At 37.8% G+C, this 27,988-nt stretch overlaps 1 protein-coding gene across 39 annotated transcripts in view; it reads right to left on the minus strand.

Annotated features, from left to right (window-relative positions):
* The window catches only part of Rims2 (regulating synaptic membrane exocytosis 2), a 491,805-nt gene that overhangs the window by 334,017 nt on the left and 129,800 nt on the right, over positions 1–27,988 (minus strand). For all 39 annotated transcript variants that reach the window (XM_042265269.2, XM_042265264.2, XM_042265278.2 and 36 more), the window contains one exon: positions 3,477–3,787. In XM_042265269.2, coding sequence (XP_042121203.1) covers positions 3,477–3,787 — 311 coding nt within the window. The remainder of the gene's footprint in view (positions 1–3,476; positions 3,788–27,988) is intronic.

Consider the following 27,988-nt stretch of genomic DNA (forward strand, 5'->3'; position numbering starts at 1 on the left):
TTTCAAGACAGCACTGAAGGGGTAAACATTGGGGATACTGTGGTTAACAGACTTGTTATTGCCAAAGGGAAGAAAGTGTATTTGAAAAGAAAATAAACAGAAAACCTACACCTAACCCCATCCCCTCCCCCCAAAAAGTATACAGGGACAGGAAGATCAAAGGCCAATTAACTGATTTAACTAATTACATTCACTCCAAGATATATTATACTCATGCTGTCAGACATGAAAGATAAGAGATTCTCAAGACAGAATGAGGGGAAACAAAACAAAACAATTCATTAACATATCACCTGACAGCAATCTTCTCATCAGGAACCTTACAGGACAGGAGAGGTATGATATTTTACAGTACTGAATGGAAAAACTGCCAACAAAAATTACTGTATATAGCAAAGCTGTCAATTAGATGTAGAAAAATAAAGACATTCCCAGATTTAAGGAGGAAAGGCTCTGAAAGAAATGCTGAAGGCAGTTCTTCAACTTGAAATGTCCCTTAATGAGCAAAGAGAAAAACACTAGAAGATAAAAAAAATAACACAGGTAAAAACAAAGAAACAAAATGAAATTGCCCTAATATGTAATATGCTGCATCAACCATACGTACTTTTAATACTGACTAAAAGAAAAATCATTTAAAAAAAAACTACATTAGTATCCTTAGGGACGAGCAATATAAAAAGAAGTAAAATGAAACAATAAAAAAATCAAAATTGGGAATGAACAGAATACAAGCATAGAATGTTTCATTAGCATATTTCTCCTTAGTCTTTTTCTTGTCTTTATGATCATAACATATTGTTATCATTTCAAAATAGCTTGTTATAATCAAAAGGCCATTTTAGCAAGCTCTCTGATGACCAAAAGCAAGAATCTAAAACTGACAAATAGAAAATGATACTCAAGGACTCAAGCACTCCTCTAGACTAATTACTTAACCACAAATGAAAAGTATAAAAGAGGGAGAATTAACATGCTATTTGCATACATGTGCTGTGGGATGTTCTGTATGGCAAATGTGTTGCTCTGATTGGTCAATAAATAAAACACTGATTGGCCAGTGGCTAGGCAGGAAGTATAGGTGGGACTAACAGAGGAGAAAAGAAAGAACAGGAAAGCAGAAGGAGTCACTGCCAGCCACTGCCAGGACAAGCAGCATGTGAAGATGCCGGTAAGCCACGAGCCACATGGCAAGGTATAGATTTATGGAAATGGATTAATTTAAGCTATAAGAAGAGTTAGTAAGAAGCCTGCCACGGCCATACATTTGTAACCAATATAAGTCTCTGTGTTTACTTGGTTGGGTCTGAGCGGCTGTGGGACTGGCGGGTGACAAAGATTTGTCCTGACTATGGGCAAGGCAGGAAAACTCTAGCTACATACATGTATACATCACACTATAACATCCAAGAATATGTACACTTAATAGATAATAATGAAAGAGCTCTATTTATACCATGATAGCTATAATTAGTAAAAAGATATTATAAATTTGAAACTTGATGAACAGCCTTCAAATCTTCTCACTGGATAAATAGATAAGTGATAAAACTCATTTGTTAAATAGTTTGATTTACCCATTCCAAAATTCATATATATATATATATATATATATATATATACATATATATATATATATGCATGTGTGTGTATGTGTGTATGTGTGTGTATATATATATATATATGCCAAATACTATGCTATACACTAAAAATACAGCATACCATTTTGACTTGTCAATTTAAATATCAAAAAAAGGTGGAGAGAGAAAATGAAAGATAAAAACAAAAATGCTAGAAATCAAATTACAAAGTAGTTATAAGACCTTAACTAATCAATAATTACTTAAAATTTAAATTAAGTAAATTTCTCAATTAAAAGCTATAGAATAAATTAAAAACCCAGTTCTATGTTTCCTATACTCTTTCTACTGTTCAGAAATGGCAGACACCATTCTATGTGAATTAAGTACAATGTTATGCATTTGTGGTGTAATTAATCTAAATTATACTCATTACACAATCCTAAAATTCAAATAAAAACTTCTAATGACCATAACAGCTTTAAAAATAACCAAGTTAGATGCCTAACACTATCTTGTTTGAAGGCACATAAGTGTTTAGCAATCACAACAACGAGGCCTTGGCATGAAGGCAGATCAGTGAAGGAGAAGACAAGTCTACATGGAGGACTACTCAGAGCTGACAACTCATTCTAGACAGACGAACAAAAGCAGTCAGTTAAGAATCGCCTTTGTAATAACTGGTGGTATAACAACTAAAGTTTCATAATTCAGAGAAATATACATTGAAAGTGTTTCTCTTTTAATTCTAAGAAACTTAACCAAAAATGGATCATGTGTATAACTGTAAAACATAAAAGCATAAATTTTCTAGCAGTTGAGATGAAGCAACTTAGCGATAGTTCTGTGGAAGAGCACTTGCTTTGCATGCATGAGTCACTGGGTCTGCTTCCCATTACCACAAAAGAAAGTACTCAAGAAGAGGTTTTGCCTTTGATTCAAACTAAAGACACAAAGCCTCTAAAAGGAATGGAGGGAAACATTTTGACTCAAGGGTGAGCAATGATTTCTTGGAATCAATGATTTTTCTTAGGAAGTACTAATCAACAACAAATCAGATATCATCAAAATAAGGATTGTGTTCATCAAAAGGCAGATAAGATGGGTATGGTGGCAAATGACAGCACCTGGGGGGCTGAGATAAGAGAATAAGGAATTTAAAGGTACCCTTACTACATTACAAGCTCCAGGCCAGCCTAAGCTACACAGTGAACCCTGTATATTATCAAATTATATTTCAAGAAATTTAAAAAGAAAACATTTGTAATACATAAGCTTAAAAAGAAATATAAAGTACTTTTACAATTTAGTGCAAACATGTAAAAAAAAAAAAAAAGACTGTTTACCACATAAACTATATAAATGCCTACTAAACACAAGAAGAAACAGACCCTGCCTTTACTCAAGAAAGACTACAGTGAAAAGCTAATACACTGAGTAGGAAGGCTGCAATTTACAACAGCAACAAAAGTTGTCATATTAAAATTCATTTCTTTATTCTTGGAAATCTGTCTTATAATCTTGCCCATATCAAATATAAAATACTTCAAATCTGTCGTAGTTCAAATCCTGAACACCTGAACATCACATAGAGCACTTACCAAAAAAAAAAAAAAAAAAGGATACAACATGTAGGCAACTCACTGTTGCTTAAAATTTTCCTATATGTTTATTTCTGCTTGGAATGCATATAACGAGTACTACATTAGGTCAGCAAGATGGCTCAGCAGGCACTCACCACACAAGCCTGATGACCCAAGTTCAATCTCCAGAGCACACGAGAAGGCAGATGGCGAGAACTAACTCCACAGAGTTGTCCTCCTCCCACCTGCACATGGGAACCCCGACACACCATGAACATAAACACAAACATTAGAGACTCAACAAGATGTTTACCTGTCAGAAGGGACATCACTGGCAATCAGGTGCCTCACTCCGGATCCGTTTTTAATAGAATCCTGTCTTGTGAGGCCATGAGAGCGAGCTTTCTCCACTGCAGGGACAGGTAAGTCACCTGAGGGTCCTTGGAACTGGGTCTGCTCGTGGAGTTTCGCTTTCTTCTCCTGAGGTGCCTCCTCATTTCGAAGCCCTCGAAGAACCTTTTGATCGGGCTGCTGTGATGGAGTTGACCCACTATTATAAAACCACGCTCCTGATTTAGTGAGGATCTCTTGTTGTTTTCGGCACAAATTACACACCCACATAACCTGCACAAAATAACACAGAAAAAAAAGAAAGAAATCTCCCTCAGAATGAAAGACAAACAAAAGGAGAGAAAATTCAAGCCAACAAAAAAATTACATGGTTATACTTCTGCAGTTAAAATGAACTCAAGATTAAATGCTACTATAAATTAAATAATTCATCCTTTCTTTTAATTTTATAAGCATGATTATAATGAAATTATACTTACAGAAAAACTTACATCAAAATAATAGTTGTTTGCTTGTATTCTGTAATTATTTATTTATTTATTTAGAAGCATGATGTAGTAAACAGAAAATGAATTTTGGAGTTAGTCAATTTTAAATAGTATCTCCAAAACAGGAAACTAAAATTTTCGGCAAGGTACTGAACCTTTATAACTATAGAACTCAATTTCTTTAACAAACGAGGGATAAAAACAAAATGATAGCATCTCTTACATTTTCAAAATAAAAATAATTCATAAAAATGCATGTTATATACTAGATTTCCAGTATGTTAACTGTTTATTAACAGGAATAGTCTACCACCAACTATATTATGTGCTTATTTAAAGAGTTTGATTTCTTTTAAGTAGCTATCAATGACTAAAACAAAGCTGACAACACTATTAATTTCAATAAAACCTATTCACTGATCATAAATTGTAATGATATATTTGATTCTTTTACTTTTGCATCTACATTTATTTGGGTACTATTCAAAACAGCTAAGTAATGGATCCAATCTAGGTATCCATCAAGAGATGAGTAGATAAAGAAGATAGGTTACTTATACAGAACTGCATTTTAATCACCAATAAACAAGAATGATCATGATGTGTGCAGGAAAACAAATGCAGCAGATCTCTAGGCTATGGAATGAGCCAGACTCTCCTATGCTGACTCAAGATTTAGCGGCGGAGTCTGGAGTAGAAAGAGCAGCAGGAGAGGGAAGGAAGAGGTACTGATGCAGTGGGAGAGGGAAGGAAGAGGTACTGATGCAGTGGGAGAGGGAAGGAAGAGGTACTGATGCAGTGGGAGAGGGAAGGAAGAGGTACTGATGCAGTGGGAGAGGGAAGGAAGAGGTACTAACGCAGTGGGAGAGGCATGAAAGGGTGGGCAGGAGGGAGGAGGAGAGAATATGGAAGGTAGGTGGGTGGGTGGTCAGGTAGGTGAGTGGATGGATGGATGGATGGATGGATGGATGGATGGATGGATGGATGGATGGATGGATGGATGGATGATGACACACAGGCAGGTAGGCAGGCAGGCAGGCAAGGCACGATTTTGGATGGGGACCTGAAGGGAACAGAGAGTGAAAAGAGAGCATAGAGGGGGTAACTACAGTAAAAGTACCTGACACAACAAATGTGCACCAATAAAACATTTCCACAAAAACATGAGATAGACTTGATTTTTATTGTGGTGTTTTTTTTAAAATCCAACAAATTGAACCATCTTCACTACTTTTAAATGATACTTCAAGTAATACTAACTATATTCAAATTGTTCCCAAGCAGAATTTGAAAACTTCTTATAAACCTCAATTCTATACCCATTAGACAGAAATACCCCTTCCCTCCCTTATTCCCAACCATAACACCTATCTCATGCTTAACTGGTAATTGAAATATCTTTTTCAGAATCCAGTAATCTAAGGACATTATGACCAGAAAACCTTCTCTATCATCTCAACACTCTTTTTTTTTTTGATTAATTGGAAACTCTATAAATAAATAAATAAATAAATAAATAAATAAATAAATAAATAAACAAACAAAAAAGATGTTTGTGAAATGTAAGGTAAGCATGTATTTCAAATGAATATGAATTATATGCTTACACTGACTCTCACACAGACTCCACATTTCAAGATTTTTTTCATATTTAAATGACTTCCAATAATATAGATAATCACAAAAAAAGAAAGTCTTTCTGCCTACTAATCAACAACAAAGCAGAAATCAACTTGTGAGATAAATAATTACCCATCACTGCATCCAACCAAGTGGTTTTCATTGAAATAAGGGTGCTTTGTAAAATATCTTTAAATGTTCCATTAAACCAGTTGTATTATTTTTATAGTTTGTATCACACAGCATTATAATTGTTTATTATGATTTTGTTCTTTCATTGTATGGGGTATATATTCCTTTATCCACTACTGAATTGACTATTATTTTGGAAGCAAAGACTCTATCTTGTGTTAGCATAGTAAGACCATATAAATCATAGAGTACTAAGATCTAAATGCCTACTAGCTTGAAGTCACTTGAAGTAATCCTGAAGGAAATATAGTAAGGTATTTGATACTATAAAACCAAGATTTATGTTTCATCAATTCCCAAATAAGTTACTCATCAATAATGTTAATATATGTGCCACTTTTAATTTGTAAATAAGGCAGTATTTTTAACAAAAACACTGTGGTTTCACTCATTTTTTAGTAAACAAACTCCACAGTTCATTTTCTATGATTGATGTGAATAGACATTAAATATAAATATATCCAAATATATCAATCAATAGTTTTAAAAATCATATTATGTCCAAATGATAACCAAGATATGACCACTTTTGAGGTGACATATGACAAATGCAGACACTTTCCAACCTCTATTAAAGGAAGGAACTTTGAAAACACATTAAGAACTGTTGCCGGGAAGCAAACCAAGGGCACTGGCCAGGCAGATGCTCTCTGACTAAGCTCAGTCTTCAACCAGCAAATAAAATCAAAGTTCAACTTCTCTGGTTTGAAACAAATCACTAATCTGTTAGAGGACTCTAAAATTTAGCTGTCTTTGGAATAAGTCACATTCAAGACATTAAAGAATAACTTGATAATTAACAATGGAACAAATGAATTTGCAAGGCAATCATCTAAGTACTGTTATTTACCTCTGTCAAAAAGATCCAAAACTAATATATATTCAAGATGATAGCTTGAAAGAACTGCAGCAAAAGAACCACAGTGCAGTTTAATGGAGACAGGTAGAAAGGATCCTTAGTGTAAAATACTCCAAAAGCAACTTATTTTAAGAAATAACCTAAAGCTGAGTGACGGTGCATCACTATAACCCCAGCACTTGGGAGATGGAGGGAGGAGGGTCACAAAGTCAAGGTGAACCTTCCACCTGTGGAGTTTGAGCCCAACCTGGATTCATGAGACCCTTATCAAGAATTTTTTTCTTAAAGGAAGGGTGTGGGCACTGTGGAGAGAGAGGAAGAAAGGGGACTAAACATAAGAAGTAAGGGAATGGTGGGAGTCGGGAAAGGGTGAGAAAGGGTAGCTAGACAACAAATGCAATCACAATACACTGTATACAAATCTACACTTTATAGCTGGTTTATCAGTCCCTTCAGTGTGGTTGTGAACTTCAACAAATCAGCTATAAAGTCCAACACATTATTAGGAACAAAATAAAGAACAAATTCTGGGGATAGCTGCAAGCTGGCACCACAGTTAACTTATTATATATTCTGAAAGTGCAATGATTTAACCTCCTAAAATGGGGATGGGGCTTGAAGATCATGGACCTCAAAAATATTAATAGTAACCATAAGTCTAGGAATCTGAATGAAAACTTAAGGAAAGTTAGCTGATGACCACACTAGTGTGAAGTTCTCATAGAATAACTACTTCTTCATTGAGCTACAAAAATTTGGTTTTAATTTATCATTTTAATTGATAACAAATGAAATCTTTGTAAAGTATGTGTTCTATTGAAAATGCACTACTAGAGAAATCTTTAACTGGGGTATAAACAGTTTCAGAACCATTAAGCACGTCACAAGACCTCCCAACTCCCCCTGGAACTTCATTCCATGAAGTAACGTGGGTTAACTGGAAATCGCAGACATATTGAGACTACAGAAACAGGGAGCAAGTACAAACAGTAGCTTTTTCCAAAAGTCAGCTGTCAGCACAAAACTTACTCTATGAAAATAATGACACTATATTCAGCATTCACAGACAAACTTGAAGGAAACTGTAATTTACCATAAAAATTAATTTCAGACCAGAAAATTCCAATTTGTATACAGAAGGGAAAATAACTATTAAAACTAATTCATTATTTTTATGGATTCAGACAACACTCACTAGATGATTTGTACATGCCAGACACTCTGCAAGGAGCTAGTGAGTAAAGAGGTGTACATTCTGTTGTGAATGTTAAAGAGTAGAAGAAGGTGGAGCAAACAAACAAGTACAAACACTGTCATATTACACTCAGTGCTATGGTCATATGACAATCAGTGCTATGGTCATATTACACTCAGTGCTATGGTCATATTACACTCAGTGCTATGGTCATATTACACTCAGTGCTATGGTCATATTACACTCAGTGCTATGGTCATATGACACTCAGTGCTATGGTCATATTACACTCAGTGCTATGGTCATATTACACTCAGTGCTATGGTCATATGACACTCAGTGCTATGGTCATATTACACTCAGTGCTATGGTCATATGACACTCAGTGCTATGGTCATATTACACTCAGTGCTATGGTCATATTACACTCATATGCTGCAATCACACCACGGATCCCTTGAAGCTTTCTTCTCTGCCTAACCCTATGTCAAGGGGAAAAAATGAGGGTGCAAAAGATATCGGCAACATAGCTGGAATCCAGAGGAGCTCAATCACAGCATTCCCCATTTGAAGGTATCTCTGTCTCACAATGGGCAGAATTTATAGGTACTTAGGCAACTACCTATAAGTTATCCCCTCAAGATCACTGGGATGGATTTTCAAAATCAGTATACTGGCATATATCCTCGAGTGTTAAGGCTTTCCAACGGGTCACCATAATCCTTATGTAAGAGACAGCTGGGATACAGAACACAAATCAGAAATATTCATCTGATATCCCATGCAACAAGACTATGCATGGTCTCCATAAACAGCTAACATGCCATTTCTGGTAATAGCTACATTTATAGGCTAAAGCAAGCTAATGGGATCTTTGGTAAGTGTCTAGGAGGTTGAAAAATGAGCAAGTTTAAACTTGGGCATTTCCCAAGCTAAGTCATTACATTCTTCTCTGTTGGCTACTATTGTGCTTTGAAAAGTAACTCACCAAAATATACCTTGTTTCTCAGTGGTTTATCTAATTTTCTTCAATATGTGAAGAAAACAAGTCAGGCCTACTCTGGATTTTCTGTTACTTATATCAACAGCATTCAGACTGTACCTAGACTTGAATTACTGCAAATCATAAAGCAGCATTGTTTACTTAAGTCACTCTTCTCACAGCATAAGTGTCAAAGCGGAATGACTCCACATTCTGTTTATATGAGTAGACCAGCATCTTCCAGGCACACCTGGGTACAACTGGCCATCTATTTTTGCCAGCAATGACATGTTTGAACATATACAAGATTATCAGAGACACAAGATCTAATCTCTTGACCTGGGACAATAAAAGACAGGGATATGGCAGACACACACTGACTCATCACTGGGTCACTCATGAGCCAGACTTGAAATGTACAAGATCCAGGTTCACAGAGACCCTGCCTAAAAGGAAAAAGGCAGCGAGTGATGGAAGACAGCCAACACCCTGCTGTGTGTCCAACATACTCTGTCTGTCTGTCTGTCCCTCTCTATTTCTCTTTCTCCCCCACCCACCCACCCACCTACTCACACAAATATCAGAAATAGGCCATTGATCCAGAGGACTTATTTGTCAAACTAAAATTCTGTTGGGTGGCTTTAAAGAAAAATATGGCAATGTGCTACTGTGATGAACAACGTAAAAGGCATAGACAAACACTTTGGTGTCTTTTCCTCCTGGCCCATTCTTAATGATAATGCAATGCTGAGTTCACTCTGAAATACTAATGCACCAGTGAGTGCTAGCGCATCCTGAAGGGTGATTCCTTTATAAGAATTTCAAATATAAATAAAGTAAAAGATACTTGTTAAATTTAACCAAGCACATTGTCTGGTACAAAAACAATGTGTAAAGAAGAGAAATAGAACACAAGTGATATCAAATACTGGCCTTAACACTGTCTGAATTCTCCACACTCCCACATCCACACCCATGTACACACGAACACAGAGGGGGTAGCTGGTTGTTTTCAACTGCTCTTGTCTATACACCTAATACGTTCTCCAAACACCATCTGGCTTAAAATAAAGAACTTTCTCTAAAATAGATCAATTTTAGGACATAAAGAAAGGCCAGAGTGAGGTGGTATTGTGTTCCCTGAAATATTGTGCACCCTAATAAACTTATCTGGGGTCAGAGACAGAAAAGTCACAATATTAAACATAGAGGATAGGCAGTGGTAGCACACGCCTTTAATCCTAGCGTTCCAGAGGCAGAAATTCATGTGTTCAAGGATACAGCCAAGCATGGTTACTCATGTCTTTAATCCCAGAAAGCGAGCCTTTAATCCCAGGGAGTGAGGCAGAAAGCAGAAAGATATATAAGGTGTGAGGACCAGAAACTAGAGGCATTTGGCTGGTTAAGCTTTCAGGCTTTGGAGCAGCAGTTCATCTGAGATTCATTCTGGATGAGGACTCCAGTCTGAGGAAACAAGACCAGCTGAGGATCCGGTAGCTGTGGCTTGTTCTGGTTCTCTGATCTTCCAGCTACACCCCAATACCTGGCTCAGGTTTGATTTTATTAATAAGAACTTTTAAGATTCCTGCTACATCAGAGGACATGCTGGTGGTATCCATGGCCCATGCTTCCAACCCAGGCCATGTTGATGCCTGTGGTCCACATGGATGTCCATGGTCTGTGCTGCCACCTGAGGTCATGTTAATGTCTGCTGACCATGCTGCTGCCAAAGGCCATGTCGATGTCCATGGTACTTGTTACAACCAGAGACCATGTGGATGTCTGTGGTCTGTGCTCTTGCTGGAAGCCATATTTATTGATGTCTGTGGTCCATGCTGCCAAAGAAGGCCTTGTTTATGTCCACAGTCTATATGGATGTCTGCGATTTGTACTGCCACCAGAAGCCATGTTGGCATCCATGGCCTATGTAGCCACTGAGGGCATGTCAATGCCTGTAGTCTATGTTGTTGTCAGAGGCCACGTTGAGGTTCATGGTCTGTGCTGCCATCAAAGGCCATGTTTATATGTGTGGGTTGTGCTGCTGCCAGGGGCCATGTTGGTGCCTATGGCATGGCCTGTGTTATAGTCAAGGGCTCTGTTGATGTCCATGGTCTGTACTGTCAATGGAGGCCTTGTTGAGGTCCATGGTTCAAGTTGCTACCAAAGGCCTTATGGATGTCTGTAATCCATGCTGCTGCCAGGGGCCATGTGGAAGTTCATGATCCACACTACTGCTGGCTGTTACAGACAGGGAAGCTTCTTTTGCAGTGATATCAATGACTGCAGCCTCGCAGTTGAGAATGAGAGACATTCAAGGCTTCTGTGACAATCTCCTACCACCCCAAAACAAAGAAATAGTCTAAACAGGAAGCTATTGAAGAGAGCCCCTTAAAAATGTGATGGGGATGCTAAAGCTCTTCACAGTAGATGGCTCATGGGAGGCCCAGGGGGAGGGACCCCAGTTTTCTTTAAGAGGCTGGCCACTAGGAGTTTGACCATGCTCCAATGAGCATATGGGCAACACAAATTGGACTTGGTATATTCCTTCTCTTCCTCCTCTTCTTGTTCTTCTTCTTCTATTTGGGGGCAGGCACAAGGGTGAGGGGGGATGGACCTGGGAGGACTGAGAAGTGAGTGCAGCTGGGGTGCATTGTGTAAAATTCTTAAGTAACCAATAAAAAACATTATGTTGGAAAAATGAAAAAAAAAACACACTATACCTCTAAGATACAAATACATACATACATACATACATACATACATACATACATACATAGGAAAAAATAAGTAGCTTTCTTATATCCTAATAACTTGCTGAGAAAGAAATCATAGTGGGGGAACCATTTACAATAGCTTAAAAATAAGACTACAATAAAATAATGTAACCAAAGGTAAATGATCTATACAAGTAACATTTTTAAATATTGAGGAAAGACATTTAAGAAAACACTAAGGACAGAAAGGGCTTCCATGCTCAGGAATTCTATTGTGAAAATGGCTATATGGGGCAGGCAGACAATACAACCAGTATTGCTTGCTGCAAAGTCTGACAACCTGCGTTCAGCCCCCAGAACCACATAAAAAGCTGGCAAGTGGCATGCACCTACAGATCCAGCACTCCTAAGGGTAATGGAGATGGAGACCAGGAATCACCCAGAAACTCAAAACCTAGAGTAGCCACATCACACAAACAAGGAAGACCCTGCTTCAACAACCCCACAGTTACCCTCTGATTTCTACATGCATGATCCTGCATATGCACTTATGTGCACACACATACATGCACAGAGAGACTATAATAGAGTTTTTAAAGGCTACAGTAACAAAGGTGGTCGTTTGATTCAACACAATCCCCTTCAAAATTCCAATGACAGAACTAAAGTTAATATAAGAACAGACTTGAGTCATTTGATTTTTGAAGAAATCAAAAAAAAAAATCCTAGCATTAAAGGAATATGGAAACCCAACATACCAAAATCTATGGGACACAGTGGAGGTGGTCTTAAAAGGAAAGTTTATGGTCCTAAGTGCCCACATTCAAAAAAAAAAAAAAATAGAGAATGTCAAATTAATACTTTCCCAAAGGCCTTTTGGAAAAATAAAACAAATCCAACATCCCTTCATGATAGAAGTGATGGGGGACAGGGACAGAGGAGAAAGCTTGCCTCACCACAGTGAAAGACAGGACATGACAAACTTGTAGCCAACACCATGCTAAAAAGAAAAAATCAGAGTTCCCAGTGGGATCAGGGACAAGGCAAAGGTGTCTACTCTCTCCACTCCTATTAAATAGAGTGCTTTAAGTCTAAGGTAGACCAGTAAGATAAGAAAAGGAAATAAAAGGATAGAAACAGGAAAAGAAGAAGTCAAGGAAGCCCATTCTCTGAAAATATCATCCTTTAAAGAAAAATCCCTGAATACACACGTGCACACACACAAAATCTTAAATGATAAAAAAAAATTCAGCATAGTGGGACAAGACAAAACGAAAACACATACACCGAGCTTTTCTATATACTAATGATAAACAGGCTGGAAAATAGAAAATAATCCTACTCACAACAGCCACTGATAAATAATAATGAAATACTTGGGAATAAAAAATAATTTTATGATTGAGGGTCCCCACAACATGAGGAACTAACTGTATTAAAGTGTCACAGCATAAGGAAGGTTGAGAACCAATAGATTAGAATTAATATTGCTAAATTTATCATCCTACCAAAAGCAATTTACAGATCCAATGCAATCCCAATCAGGATTCTAACACCATGCTTCACGGACAAAAAACATCAAAAAATTTAGATGGAAGCACAGAAGCCTGAGAACAGTCAAACCAATCCTGCACAGGAAAGAAAAAAAAAAACCCATAGGAGATATCATGATTTTAAAACCGTACCTGATTTTAAATCATACTACAGAGTCTTAGTAATAAAAACTCCATGGAACTGGCATAAAAATAAGACACATAGATCAAAGAGATAGAATTGAGGATCTAGATGTAAGTTCACACAACTACCTGATTTTTGACAAAGATGCCAAAAATATACACTGGAAAAAAAGGCAGCTTCAGCAAATAATGGACAACCAGATTTCAACACGCAGAAAAATAAAACTAGATCCTTATCTCTCATGTTCTATAAAACTCAACTCACACAGATGAGGACTTCAACACAAGAACTGCCATCCTAAGGCTACTAGAAGGAAAGAGGAGAGAGCGCCCAGATCGGGACTTTCTGAATGACTCTCTGGTAGCACAGGAAGAGCAAAGATCAACAAACGGGATCTCATGAAATAAAAAGCTTCTGTAGGGCAAAGGACACTGACATGAGTGAACAGGCAGCCTACAGAATGGAGGCAAATCGTTTTTAGCCACTCATCTGACAGATTAGTGCCTAAAACATACAAACTCAAAAAAACTAAACATTAAACAAGAGAAACAACCCACCTTAAAGGGGATTAGGTAACTATGGAAGTGAATAGAAAATTCTCAAAAGAAATATAAATGGCTAGGAAATACTTTTACATCCTTCAACACATTCAACATCCTTAGATATCAGGGTAATACAGGTTAAAACTACCTCAAGACTCCATTTCACCCCAATGAGAACAGCCATCATCAGAAACACAAAGGACAATAAAGGCTGGTGAGAGTGTGGTGAACGAGGACTGTGGGTGTACACACCAGCACATCCACTCTGGAAGTCAGCCAGGTGGTTTTCAAAAAAAAAAAACTATTAATGAACTGCCACATGACCCAGCTATACCACTCCTGGACATACACTCAGAGTTGTAGCCAGAAGTTCTCCTGTGACCCTCCCAGTCAGCAGCCGCTCAGACCCAAGTAAACACACAGAGGCTTATATTAATTAAAACTGCTCGGCCATTAGCTCAGGCTTCCTACTGATTAGCTCTTACACTTAAACTCAGCCCATTTCTGTTCATCTATATGTCACCATGTGTTCCATGGCTTTACCTGTGTGCCATTACATGCTGCTCCCTGGACAGCAGGCTGGCATCTCCTGATTCAGCCTTCCTCTTCCCAGAATTCTCTTTGTCTGTTTATCTAGCCTATACTTCTTGCCTGGCTACTTGCCAATCAGCATTTTATTAAACCAGTGTCCAAAAGCATCACAACACAGAGGACTTCATATCCTGCTAAAAGACATTTGCACATTCCTGTTCACTGCAACTCTATTTACAATCACTCAAAATGGAATCAAACTAGATATTCAGCAACAGATGAATGATTAAGAAAAACATGATATATACACAATGTAATTTTACTCAGCTATAAAGAAAAATAAAATCACAAAATTTGCAGGTAAGTGGATCAAACAATAACATACATAGGTGTGTTGGGGTGGGGGTGGGGGTAACTCAACCCAGAAAGACAAGTGTCTTGTATCCTCTCTCCTATGCAGATCTTAGCTTCCAATCTTGTGTTTTATGTGTCTTAATCTGGAGCACGGGTGGAAAAAGGGAAAGTAGAAAGGGACTTGGGAGGAGGAACAGTAGATTACAGGACTAACAAAAGTAGTGAGTAGAACACCAGGGATAGAAACCTTAAGCAAGAAAGGGCATAGGATCAAGGGGAAATCAGGGGTTCACTCCACTTCCGTGGGGGGCCAACCCAGAGGAAGGGCATATGAAAAGCTATATGGAGGCTATTATCTTACAACACAACTTTTAAAAAGTAAAATAAAGAAGGCATATGAAATGAAACAATTGGAGAAATACTGGACAAAGGATTAAGCAGACAGTTCCTCTGCTCAGGCAGATCCCAAACATCCTTCACAAGGGCCTACCCAGGCTAGTCGACCCGACCCAACCCTCCACACACCCACCCACAAACCCCTAGATCTAGCTCAGGTCCCACATTCAGTGCCTTGGCCTAGTCTGTGCCTCCAGGATTCTGCTAGGACCCTCCCTTCCTGCCCACAAATTACAAGCCCCTCACATACCACATTCAACCCCTCTGCAGACCCTACTCATCATCTGCCAGGGTCTGGCCAGATAAATCCACCTGATTCTGCCTTCCACATACCCTACTGAACCCCCAGATCTAATCCCCAAACTCCAGAATACACAACCTGCATGCCAGCCAGCACTCTGTATTCACCCACATGACTTCATGCCACTTAAGCCACATCCAACTTTTAGGTCCAACCGAGTCCACATATTCTGTGTTCTGTCCCAGTCTGCTCTGTCCATATCACACAAAGACCTAATGAAATAAATACACATGCCTATAAGGTAAAAGATCTCACTGAAAATATAAACAATATGAAAGATCATGCCAGAATCTCCACCCCCAAAATGTTCACCAATGAGAATTACTCAAATGAGCATCAGGACATAAAATTTTAAAGATCATTAACTATTGAGTAATTTAAAGAACACACAAAGAAACTAGTCAGTGAACTTAAAGAGAATAAATAGCTGAGGGATTACCAAGAAAATACAAATTTAAGGCTGTTGAAAATAACAAAGACAATTCAGGATTTGAAAATGGAAGTAGATAAAGAGATAGAAACACTGAAGAAGTCTTGAGATGAAATGAAGATGGTATTGAAAACCCAATAGCAGAACCAGAAACTCAAACTTTACAATAAGAATGAGAAAAGCAGAAGATAGAATACTGGTAAATAAGCAGAGAATATAAAAAAAAATTTTTTGTAAACACAAGGAAGGATCATATAAGAAAACAGGACACCATGAAAAACCAAAACTTTTAATTGTGGGAATAGATGAGGACCATAATCACAAGTCAGTATCACAGAGCAGCTCCTGCAAAAGACCATAGAAGAAAACTTCCCCCAACTATGGCAAGGCGCACCTGTACAGACAGAAGAGGCACAGAGAACACCAAATAGGCAATTCCAGAAAAGAAACGTCTTATCGTGTCATAACACCAAGTACACGGAAGAAAGAAACAGTATTGACAAGAGAAAGAGAAAAAAAGCACATATAAAGGAAAGCACATCAAAGTAACAGCAGCTGGTTTCTCAAAGGACACACCGAGAGCCGGAGGAGCCTGCAGCAGAACGTTCTCAGCCCCAAAAGACAACGATGACAAACCCAGATTAACATTCCCAAAACTATCTGCCATGGTGGAAGGAGAAAAAAATTCCATGAAACAAACAACCTGAAAACACTATATCCAACAGTGCAAACCTAGAGAAAGTACAAGAAGGAATATTTTATTTTTAAGAGAATGAGCATAGCCAAGAGAATGTAGAAAAATGAAATTATAACTACAGAAACACAGGGCTGGTGAGATAGCTTGATGGTTAAGAGCACTGGCTGCACTTCCAAAGGTCCTGAGTTCGACTCCCAGAAACCACATGGTGGCTCACAACTGTCTATAACGATAGTCCCATGAGATCTGGTGCCCTCATGCAGACAAAACACCCATATACATAAAGTACATAAATAAATAAGTCTTTAAAAATATTTTAAAAATTACTGAAACACAAGGAACCACTAAGAACACCACACCAAAATTCAACAACATGGTCAATGCAATTAACACATACCTTTCAATAATAACTTTAAATATTAACAATCTTAATTCTCCAATCAAAAGAAAACGTAACTATCTATCTGCTGTCTGCAAGTAAAACATCCTAACTTTACAGACAAGCCTTAAAGGAAAAGGATGAAGAAAAGTTTCCACGGGGCCAGAAATCAAGCAGGTGCCACTATTCTAAAAGGATGAGGAAAAGTTTCCACGAGACCAGAAATCAAGCAGGTGCCACTGTTCTAATAGCCGACAAAGGAGATATCAGACTAAAACTTATCCAAAGAGGTAAAGAAGGACACTTCATTCTAATCAAGGGGACAATTTACCAAGAAGACATACTATCCTAAACATATATGCACCAAACTCTAGAGTGCCCAATTTCATCTTAAAAAAATAAAGAACTGTACTACTGGAATTAAAGACACAGATTAATATCAACTCACTAACAGTAGGTGATGTCAATACCCCACTTCATCTAATAGACAGGTTGTCTGGATGAAAAATAAATAAAACAACAGATTCAAATAATAATTTGATGTATTCATCAAATGAACTCAACAAATACCTAGAATATTCTGCCCAAACACCAAAGAATATATATATGTATGTATATGTATATATGTATATATACATACACACATATACATATATATACATATACATATATATTCTACTCAGCATCACATGGAAGCTGCTCTAAAATAGACCATATCCTGGGGCATAAAACAAATCTTAAGAAACTCAGAATTTTGAAGTAATTCTGTGCATCCTACCTGACTATAATGAAATAAGACAGAAGTGATAGAAAACAAACTCTCTAGTAAGTATACAAAACTCATGAAGATTAAACAACACGTTACTGAATGATGAATGTGTCAAAAATAAATCAAGAAAAAAATTTTAAAAATTACTGGAAGTAAATGAAAATGAAAATACAATGCAAATAAATCTCTGTAACACATTAAAAATCATTCTATGAGGAAAATGGATAGCTCTAATGCTTACATTATAAAATCAGACAGTATACAAATAAACGACTTAATGATACAACTCAAAATTTTTAAAAAAAAAAACTAAAACAACCCAAATCCACTAGAGGACAAGAAAAATAATAATCAGAGCCAAAATTCGTGAAGCAAAGAAGCAAAGAAAACAACACAAAGAATCAACTAATCCAGAGCTAGTTCTCTGAGAAAGAAAAACAAGACTGACAGACCCTTGGCCCAACTAACCAAAGGAAAGAGGATCCAAATTAACAGGATCAGAAATGAACAGGGAAATATCGCAACATTCGAAGGAAATTCAGAATATTATAAGAGAATACTTTAAAACCCCATACTCCTCTCAGTTGGGAAACCTAAAGAACATGGATGAGCATCGATATTCAAGGAAACCACCAAAACTGTTAACTGCAGAAACAAGGAAAGTAAAAGAACTACAGCTAGGGTGGAGTGGGCAACACAGGGGACTAAGAAGTACAGGCCATTTGAAGGAGGAAACGGAAAAATGAGAGGGGACTTTAATTGGGGAAAGTGGTAAAATTTAATTAGATAAATACAGAAGGAAAGGGGTGGGTATACTAAAGTAATGTCTGAAAAAGTTATCTACCTAAAATTATATATAATACACAAAAGTCTACATATACATACATATACATATATATATATACATATACATATACAGTTTAAATGAAACCTCCCTATCTGGACTGACTCTTGCCCCCCAAGAGCCATAGATTAACTAACAAAAGCCAACACTAGAAATGAGAAGCCTTCTCTTGGGTTGTTTAGGGTTGTCCAAGAGACTACCAAAACACTATAAACTGCTGCTGCTGCCTTGGCTGTCTCCCAGAGAGGGAAGGTCAGTCTCTATTGTTGCAGGTACCAATTATTTCAGACACAGGACTCAGAGGACGTGAGCTGCATCTGATCAGAAAGCCTCCTTCCTGAGGAGAAGCTTTCATGGTTCCAGAAGATGCCAAGCAAGCTCCCATCGGAGAAAAGCAACCTGTTGTTGGTTGTTTTTTACTCTTTTGGGGGGCCCATCCCCCCAGCTCACAACTTAATCACACATGGAGGCTTATCCTTAATTATAAATGCCTGGCCTTAGCTTGGCTTGTTTCTTGACAGCTTTTATTAACTTTAAATTATCCCATCTACCTTTTGCCTCTGGGCTTTTATCTTTCTTTTACTTCTGTAACCTTACTTTCACTCTTACTTCATGGCTGGCTGGGTAGCTGGGTGGCTGGCCCCCTGTGTCCTCCTCCTTCTATTGCTCTTTCTTCCTTCTTCTTCCATATTTCTCCAATTAATTCCCTCTGCCTGCCAGCCCCACCTATCTTTTCTCCTGCCTTGCTATTGGCTGTTCAGTTCTTTACTTGACCATCAGGTGTTTTAGACAAGCACAGTAACACAGCTTCACAGAGTTAAACTAATGCAACATAAACAAAAGTAACACACCGTAAAATAATATTCCCCAACAGCAACCAATAGTCCCTACCCAGCTGTGATGCCTATGAACTACAATCACCAGCACACCACAATAATCCTCAGGATGCAACGGTTGACATGCAAACCCTGGTGGAAACCAACAGATCTCTAATTGATCTTAAGGCCTGCTCAATAAGGAGGAAACAATGTCTAGTACTAGAAACCTAGCCAACTACCCAGGGATAGTGAAATCATGGACTTGGGAGAAGAACCTACAACTGTCACTATACTAAACCAGCATAATCCCTAACTACATTCTAGACAGTCATCCTTAGGTCCACAGATAAGTGAGGTTCTCACCCCTCATCAAAGAAACCTCTTGGCAACACAGACCATTACAGAAAACCACAACTAACCAAAATGCAAAGAACAGGAGACCACGTGGTTGCCCAGTCCCAACTGATACATTTACCACACCGGGCACCTAAGGCCCAGGGTTCATTGTGGAAAAGGAAGCACAAGAGCCAGAGGAAGAGGACATTTTCTATGAGATTTCTTATCCTAGAAATGCCAGAGAAGCCCATTCATTAAGTCTCATCACATGCCTGCCTAAATAAAACCTGAGCCATGATGGCACCAACGGACATGCTAATACGGAAAGGGGGAGTCTCAACCCTAGACAAAGAACTTCAGGCAACTGGAGGATGCTGAAAGCAAGAGAAATGGGTGGCCTGAGGGAAGAGCCTCCCAATCGGTTATCCAATACCAACTGGTCAGCCCTGAGATCACACACGTGCAGTAACATTATACATACTGAGCAGGTTAAATTTATGTATTTAAGCACGTGTATGCATGTATGTATATATGTATGTAAGTATGTATGTATGTATGCATGTATCTGTAACAACTATTACAGAAAAAGAGGTCATAAATTTGAGAACAAAACACAGGAGGGATTGGAGGGAGGAGAGGGAAAGAGAAGATGTAATTATATAATTTTTTTTTTTTTTTTTTTTTTGGTTTTTTTGAGACAGGGTTTCTCTGTGTAGTTTTTCGCCTTTCCTGGATCTCACTCTGTAGACCAGGCTGGCCTCGAACTCACAGAGATCCGCCTGCCTCTGCCTCCCGAGTGCTGGGATTAAAGTCGTGCGCCACCACCGCCCGGCCAAAAAATTTTTATTTAAAAATGGATTAAGCAGAGATGGGACAAGGGAATGCAGGAAAGGAGGCTACAGAGCATGGTTTAATTAAAACTAAGGCTGGGCAACAGTGGTGCACGCCTTTAATCCCAGCACTCGGGAGGCAGAGCCAGGCAGATCTCTGTGAGTTCAAGGCCAGCCTGGGTTACAGAGTGAGTTCCAGGACAGGCACCAAAACTACACAGAGAAACCCTGTCTGGAAAAAATTTTTTAAAAAACAAAAAATGATCTATGAAAACAATTTATGGAAATCCAATAGTTAAGAAGTTAATTTCATAATGCAACATTAAAAAAAATAAAAGGGCTAAACATAATTGCCCTGCATGGGTAGGCAATGCTGCTCCTAGAAGACATGGTTTATTAAGGGAAAATTGCAGGACATGACATGGAATACATCCCTATAAGTTACTGGTTAAGGGGTTCCAGGGCTCTCCAAAACAAACTGTTGCCATTGCCCTGGGTTACCCACCATAACTACAGATAAGACACTAATGCTGAGGAAGCCAGGCACTTAACCTACAGAAAATGGAGAAGTCAATTTCAAACTAACCAGGAAGCCTTGCCCGCTGCCTAACTTTCATAGTGTTAGAAAATGCTATTCAATCTGCTGGCGGAGAAAAGGCACCAGTGAATGGCCTTACTCAGGGAAATGCTATACTACCAGCCTGCCAGGCAATATGGACCTACTGCTGTAATAGTGGCATGACTGTTATGGGGTGACTATCAACTTTCTCATTTGAATTTGGGGACTGCTCCACAGAAGGGAATTTCATGCCTGGTACTGTAATCCCAGCCAAAAGCCATATACATGTTATTGTGCCATTACATAACTACTAAATATTTATGCTTATACCCATAGACCTAGACTACCCTCATCCGTGGTCACAGAAGCTTCTTCATGCAGTGGGCAACAGTCAGTGGAGAAGTGCATAAAGGGCCAATGTGCAGAAAATAAGAGGCTAGGTATTGAGTCCTAAGTGAGAGATTCTATATCAGTGATGACACCAAGGCTCAGGCAACACCACGAGGGATGAGGAAGGGATGTGCAAGCCAGAGATAAGGAGGAGTGCTGTATAATATTGTCTTCTGGACAGGGCATGGCTAAAACAATCATGGATTGACAGGAGCTATGGTTACCTGCCTAAGACCTGTACAGATCAAGGCAGGCAAATTTGCAGGATAGGTGGATTAAATGATCTTCAGGTCGCCCCCCTTACTGAAGAACTAATATTTGAAGGAGGAAGGAAAATCACTGTTTGTTTTAAGATGTGGCCACTGGTAGGTGCCCCATGATCTACTGGCTGGACCACACCTCACATATTCACAACATTAACTGAACTTAGTAAGTTATTCACAGAAAAAAGAAAGATGTAAGGTTGGAAAGGGAAGATGCTGGGAGACATGGAGGAAGTTAGAGCAGAAAATGGAAAGGAGATATGATCATATTTCATTGTATACATGCATAAAATTCTCAAAAATGAAAAAATTTAAAAGGACAAGAGAAACCGCTGGCACCAATCATGCATAACTAAACACGTAAAACTGGTAACTACTAAAGGTTAATAGAAATAATAAAATATATATTGATATTTATATTCACACTTCTGGTAAATTAATATATGATATCAACATATTAGCTAACTGAGAAATGACTTCTCAATTTTTCATACATATATAATTTAAAAATACCACGCAGGTTATTTCAGAGAGGTGTGTGTCTGATTGTCTGTGTCTGTCCACATGCCATGATGGGAATAATGTGGCCAATCACTTCCCTCAAAAGTATCCAATCAGTACACTTTGAGAGAAGAGGTTCTGAACCTTGGACCATGCACATGCTAATCATACACTCTACCACAGAGTGACATTCTCAGCTCAGTTGTACCTACTTTGTAGTGATTTTTTTTATCCTCTTTATTAATGTTTTTTCTGAATGAAATTTTAGGAAAAAAAAATAGGTAAGTGGTTTCCAAAGCAAATTAGCCATTAAGAAGTATTAAATTCTGTATTGACTATTATCAAAATAGATAATTGCTGCCTTCAAAATAATATGCAATATTATTATTGTATTGACTATTATCAAAATAGATAATTGCTGCCTTCAAAATAAATATGCAATATTATATATGCAATCTTTGAATTTGGATTCTGAATTATATTTAAAGCTTAGGTTCACTTACAAACGTAAGGAAACAGAACCTTTCTGCAATTGTAATGTTGTACCACTAGTCTGTGCTACAGCACTTTGTTCAATCACACTGAAAGCCATTCATTGCATACTGGGACTACACTGTTAATTTTCCACCTCTCCCCACCCCAATAAAGAAGTAATTTAAACATCTATTAAAGATACAGTAACATTAGCCAAGTATAAACAATCAGGCTATGACGGCTATTCTTGGTTGTCAACTTGATTACATCTGGAATTAACTAAAACCCAAATGGCTGGGCACAGCTTTGAGAGATTTTTTTTCTTAATTAAATCCTTTGAAGTGGGAAGACCCACTTCTAAACTGGATCCTTAAGGTGGAAAGATAAACTTTTAATGCAAATCTTCTGAGGTGGGAAGATCCACCTTTAATCTGGCCACACTTTCTGCTAGCAGTCTACATAAAGGACATGGAAGAAGGAAGTTCTCTTTTGCTCTATCAAGTCTTTCCTTCATTGGTATTAGAGTCTACTTCGTTGGTGTTCCAGTGTATACTGAAGACAGTTGAAACATCCATCAATGTGGATTGAACAGCTACAGGACTCTTGGACCTTCCATTCAGAGATAGCCATTGTTGTACTACCTGGACCAGAGCCTGGGAGCCATTCTAATAAATGGTGTGTGTGTGAACATTTAATTTATATATATATATATATATATATATATATATATATATATATATATATATATGTTTTATATATATAACTAATATATAACTCACATATAATATATAAATGCTATAAAATTAATAATGTATATTAATTTTAGATGTCTTTTTCATTTTTCCCAGGTCACTTACATATTCCAATATTTATTTCAGGTACTGTCTCATTCCTTAATTAGAACATGTTTTCTAGAAAAGTATGAGATACTTATCTATTTTAATTCACTACCATCTTTCCAGAACCTTAACACCAGTGAGTGAATGAACTAGTATATGAACTACAGATATATTACACCAATGACTGAATGAACTGGTATACAAACTACAGACATATAAGAGAGTTATACACTGCTCTCCTTAAAATTTTTGCTGTGCAAAGTTCTAAAATTCAGTTTCATATGTCTTAAAAATAATATTTAAGGCTCCCCAAACTCAAATACTATTACAAAATATATTTTTCTGATTAAAATTATTTAATAAAATTAAAAGTTCAGAAAAACACGTTTTAATATTATTTTATGTACATAAGATTGCTTATTTCATTGAAAACATTATATGTAAAGTTTATTCATTGTTTTCCAAACTTGTTCAATTCAATATATTTTCATTTCCTAATTTTTTTAAATAATATTTTGGTCTTTACTGGGGAAATGGCACATTTATTACTCAATATAAAAATCAATTGGTGTATATATAATACACTTGAGAACATTTTTTTCACTAAGACCCTAACTGTGAGTAGTTTTTAAATATGTATGAGTAAGTCCTGATGGAATATGTATGATGATCACAGCTCTCTTATATGATTCATCTTTCCTACTTCAAACTTACACCGAAAGCCAGTTGTCAAGACAACATGCTGCTGAAAGAGGAGAAAGCAGAAGACCACTGGATAGGACTGGCACCCAGAAGTCAACCCACACTGGTCAGAAGACCACTGGATAGGACTGGCACCCAGAAGTCAACCCACACTGGTCAGAAGACCACTGGATAGGACTGGTACCCAGAAGTCAACCCACACTGGTCAGAAGACCACTGGATAGGACTGGTACCCAGAAGTCAACCCACACTGGTCAGAAGACCACTGGATAGGACTGGTACCCAGAAGTCAACCCACACTGGTCAGAAGACCACTGGATAGGATTGCCACACAGAAGTCAACCCACAGTGGTCAGAAGACCACTGGGACAGGGCTGGCACCCAGACGTCAGCTCACACTGGCCTTAAACAGTGACATGGCCATTGAACAGGATTGTTCCCAACAAACAGCACTGAACTACTGGGTATCCACCTACAACACAATAAGGTTTTAATAAAATCATACACAAAAATTAACTCAAATAGCTCAAAAACCTTATTGTAAAACCTAAACTCATACAACAATTAAAGGAAAAAAAGGAGTAAAACTCCATGACTGTAATTTAGAAACTAGAAACTTCATTTCTTAAGTATAACAAAACAAAACAATGAAAATTTTGGTACACCAAATGAAAAACCATCCAAAAAAATTTTAAAAATTGGAAATTATATATATATATATATATATATATATATATATATCTGATGAGCAACTAGTATCCAAATCACATATATAACTCTTACAATTCAATGATAAAAGTCAACCAACCTATTAAGTGATCAACAGACATAATCATTTTTCCACTGAATATAACAACAAGTACATAAAGAGATGCTAAACGTCATTAGTCACTAAAGAAACACAAATGAAATGTGCTGCTTTTGGTGGCACAAACCTGTAATCCCAGGACTGAGTGGCTACAAGTTAGGCTACTTAGTGAGAGTCTAAGCAAGCTGGCTATGCAGAAAGACCTTGTCAATAAAGAAAACAATGAGATGACACTTCAAACCTATCAGGATTGACACAAACCAGACACAAAGGCCATATATTACATTGTGTAAATAAATTTATATGAAATGTCCAAAACAGGAAAACTCATAAATAAAATGTAGCATGGTGGTTATCAGAGTGTGCAGAAATGACTGCTAGTTAGGGTAGGCTTGGGGAGGAGAAAGGGAAATGTTCTAGATTCCACAATGGTGATGGTGGTGTGGCATCCTTAACAGACTAAAAACCACTAGCTTGTAGACTTCTCTGTTATACAAATTATGCACTAGTTTACAAATTAAAAAGAAACACCTCCTCTGGGAAACGTTTTCTGTAGAACTTTCAGGGCCAGACGGTCTACATTGAATCTGGGGTTTCTCCTTAAGATTCTAGCCCAAAAATTAGGAGACAGAGTAGTTTCTTCGGTTGAAATTTGATCCCAAAAAGTACAGTGCAAGTTTGAGAAATAAAACACAGAAGGAAGATAAGCCAAAAAATTCTAATTAAATAATAGACTATTTGGCAGAGGCAAATGAAGCCAGGCCATGAGGGAATGTTCTCAGTCACTGCACCAAGAGGAAGGAGACTGGGCCACTGATCTAGTAACTAAACAGAACTTCTGCGTCTCTCCTTGGGTTAGGCTTAGTTCTCTGATCATAAGATGGTCTCTGGCAGAGAAGTTTAAGTCTGCTGGTAGGCCCAGAAACCATGCAGACGTCATCAGGGTGAGCCGAAGGAGTGTGTGGAGAGCACCTGTAACAACTGCTGGAGAGGTGTTACAGGTGAGATCACCAGACTTCCAAGGAATCATGAATTCACACCATACAAAACTGTTCTACAAAATTAAAATTTAAACAATAATAAAAACCTTACAGATCTTTGTATGAGGTGAATAAGTTTTGATACAATATAAGCAAAACATAAGTTTATTCCATTCACATATATTTGTAAGTCAAAATAAAAACTAATGTTTATGTTAATGTTTCTGTTAATAACAAAGTCCTAGACAATTACAATCAAGAATGTAAGAATGCTGGAGTATTAAGAAATTTAATTCAACATTTTAAAGAATACAGGAGACAATATGATCATCTCAATCAATAAAGAAAGAGCAGTCACTAAAGTTTAACACCACTAAAGGGATTTAAATTAACTCTTAGGAAACTAGAAATACAAGTGAATGTCTTCAACATGGGAACTGAAATACTAATAAAAACCTAGTTCTGCAGATTCATAAAGTTTACTTCTCAAGAATAAACTTGGCAAGAACACAGAGACATATAGATCAATAGAACAGCATGGAGGACTCAAAAATAAATCCATGAGTTAGATCTCTCTGGTTTTGACAAGGTTGACAAAAAACACACATTGCAAAAAATTTTCAACAACTGGGTGCTAAGATAACTATATCTACATGTAAAAGACTAAAACTCCATCCCTATCTCTTGCCATTCACAAAAATCAGTTCAAAATGTAACTAAGACCTTCACAGTAGACCTGAAACTCTTGAGACTAATATAGGAAAAATTAGGGGAAGAGCTTTAAGATATGGGCACAGGCACACATTTTTCTGAAAAAGATTCTAATGGCCCAGGAAACAATTTAAAAAATCAGCAAATGGAATTCTATGAAACCATTTAGCTTCTGCATAGCAAAGGAAATAATCAGTAGAGTGAAAAGAAAGCTCACATAATAAAAGAAAACCTTTGTCAGCTCTACATCCCACAGGAATTAATATCAAGAATCTATAAAGTCCTCCAGAAACACACCACAACTGAACCATACCATCTGATTAATAACAGGCAGATTAAGTGATTGGACATTCCAGAAGAAGAAACACAATTGGTAGATAAATACTTGAAGCATGTTGAACATTTTTAGACCTCAGGAAAATATAAACTAAAACTTCATTGAGATTCCATCTCACACCAGTCAAGAAAACACACAACAAAAACTGTTCGTGAATGTGGGGAGAGAGGGACCCTTGCACACTGGGGTGAGGCAACCACTAGAGAAATCAACACCGAAGCTCCTCAGAAAGCTGGAAGTACCAGATGACACAGCTATAGCCCATTTTTGGATGTGCATGCACGGGACTGTAAGTCAGAATACTACAGAGATAGCTGCACATACGTATGTATTGCAACACTAATTCCTAACAGCCAAGATATGGAACCAACCTAGGTGTCCATTAATAGATCCATAAATAAAGTGAATGCAGCAGATCTACACAATATTGCTTTATTCTGTCATAAAGAATAAAAGTATGTCATTTGTAGAGATATGGGTGGAACCGGGGAGCATTGTGTTAAAGACATAAAGACAAATCTGCATATTTTCTCCCATATGTAGAAATCATATATTTGTTTGTTTGTGTGTATGCGCATGCAAGAGAGTGCATGTGTGCATTAGTGACACATGGGGGGAGGGCTGAAGAGACACCTTAGTCAATAAAGTGCTTGCTGTACAGCCATGAATTTAACCTCCAGCACTCAAGGAAAAAGTCAAGCACAGTAAAGGGCATCTGTAATCCCAGCACTGGGGAGGCAAAGACGGGGGTGCCTAGAGCTTGATAGCCAGCCAGCCTAACCAACTCAGGAAGCCACAGACTCAGAGACCTTGCTCCTTACAGAGGGAGGGAGGGACGGACGGACGGACGGACGGACGGACGGAGGGAGGGACGGACGGACGGATGGACGGAGGGAAAGAAAGACTGCATGTCTGATGGCCAGAGGGGTCAAAGGAGGGCACTAATCCTCTGAAGT

This window comes from Peromyscus maniculatus, chromosome 20 (assembly GCF_049852395.1).
Source record: "Peromyscus maniculatus bairdii isolate BWxNUB_F1_BW_parent chromosome 20, HU_Pman_BW_mat_3.1, whole genome shotgun sequence".
NCBI lineage: Eukaryota > Metazoa > Chordata > Mammalia > Rodentia > Cricetidae > Peromyscus > Peromyscus maniculatus.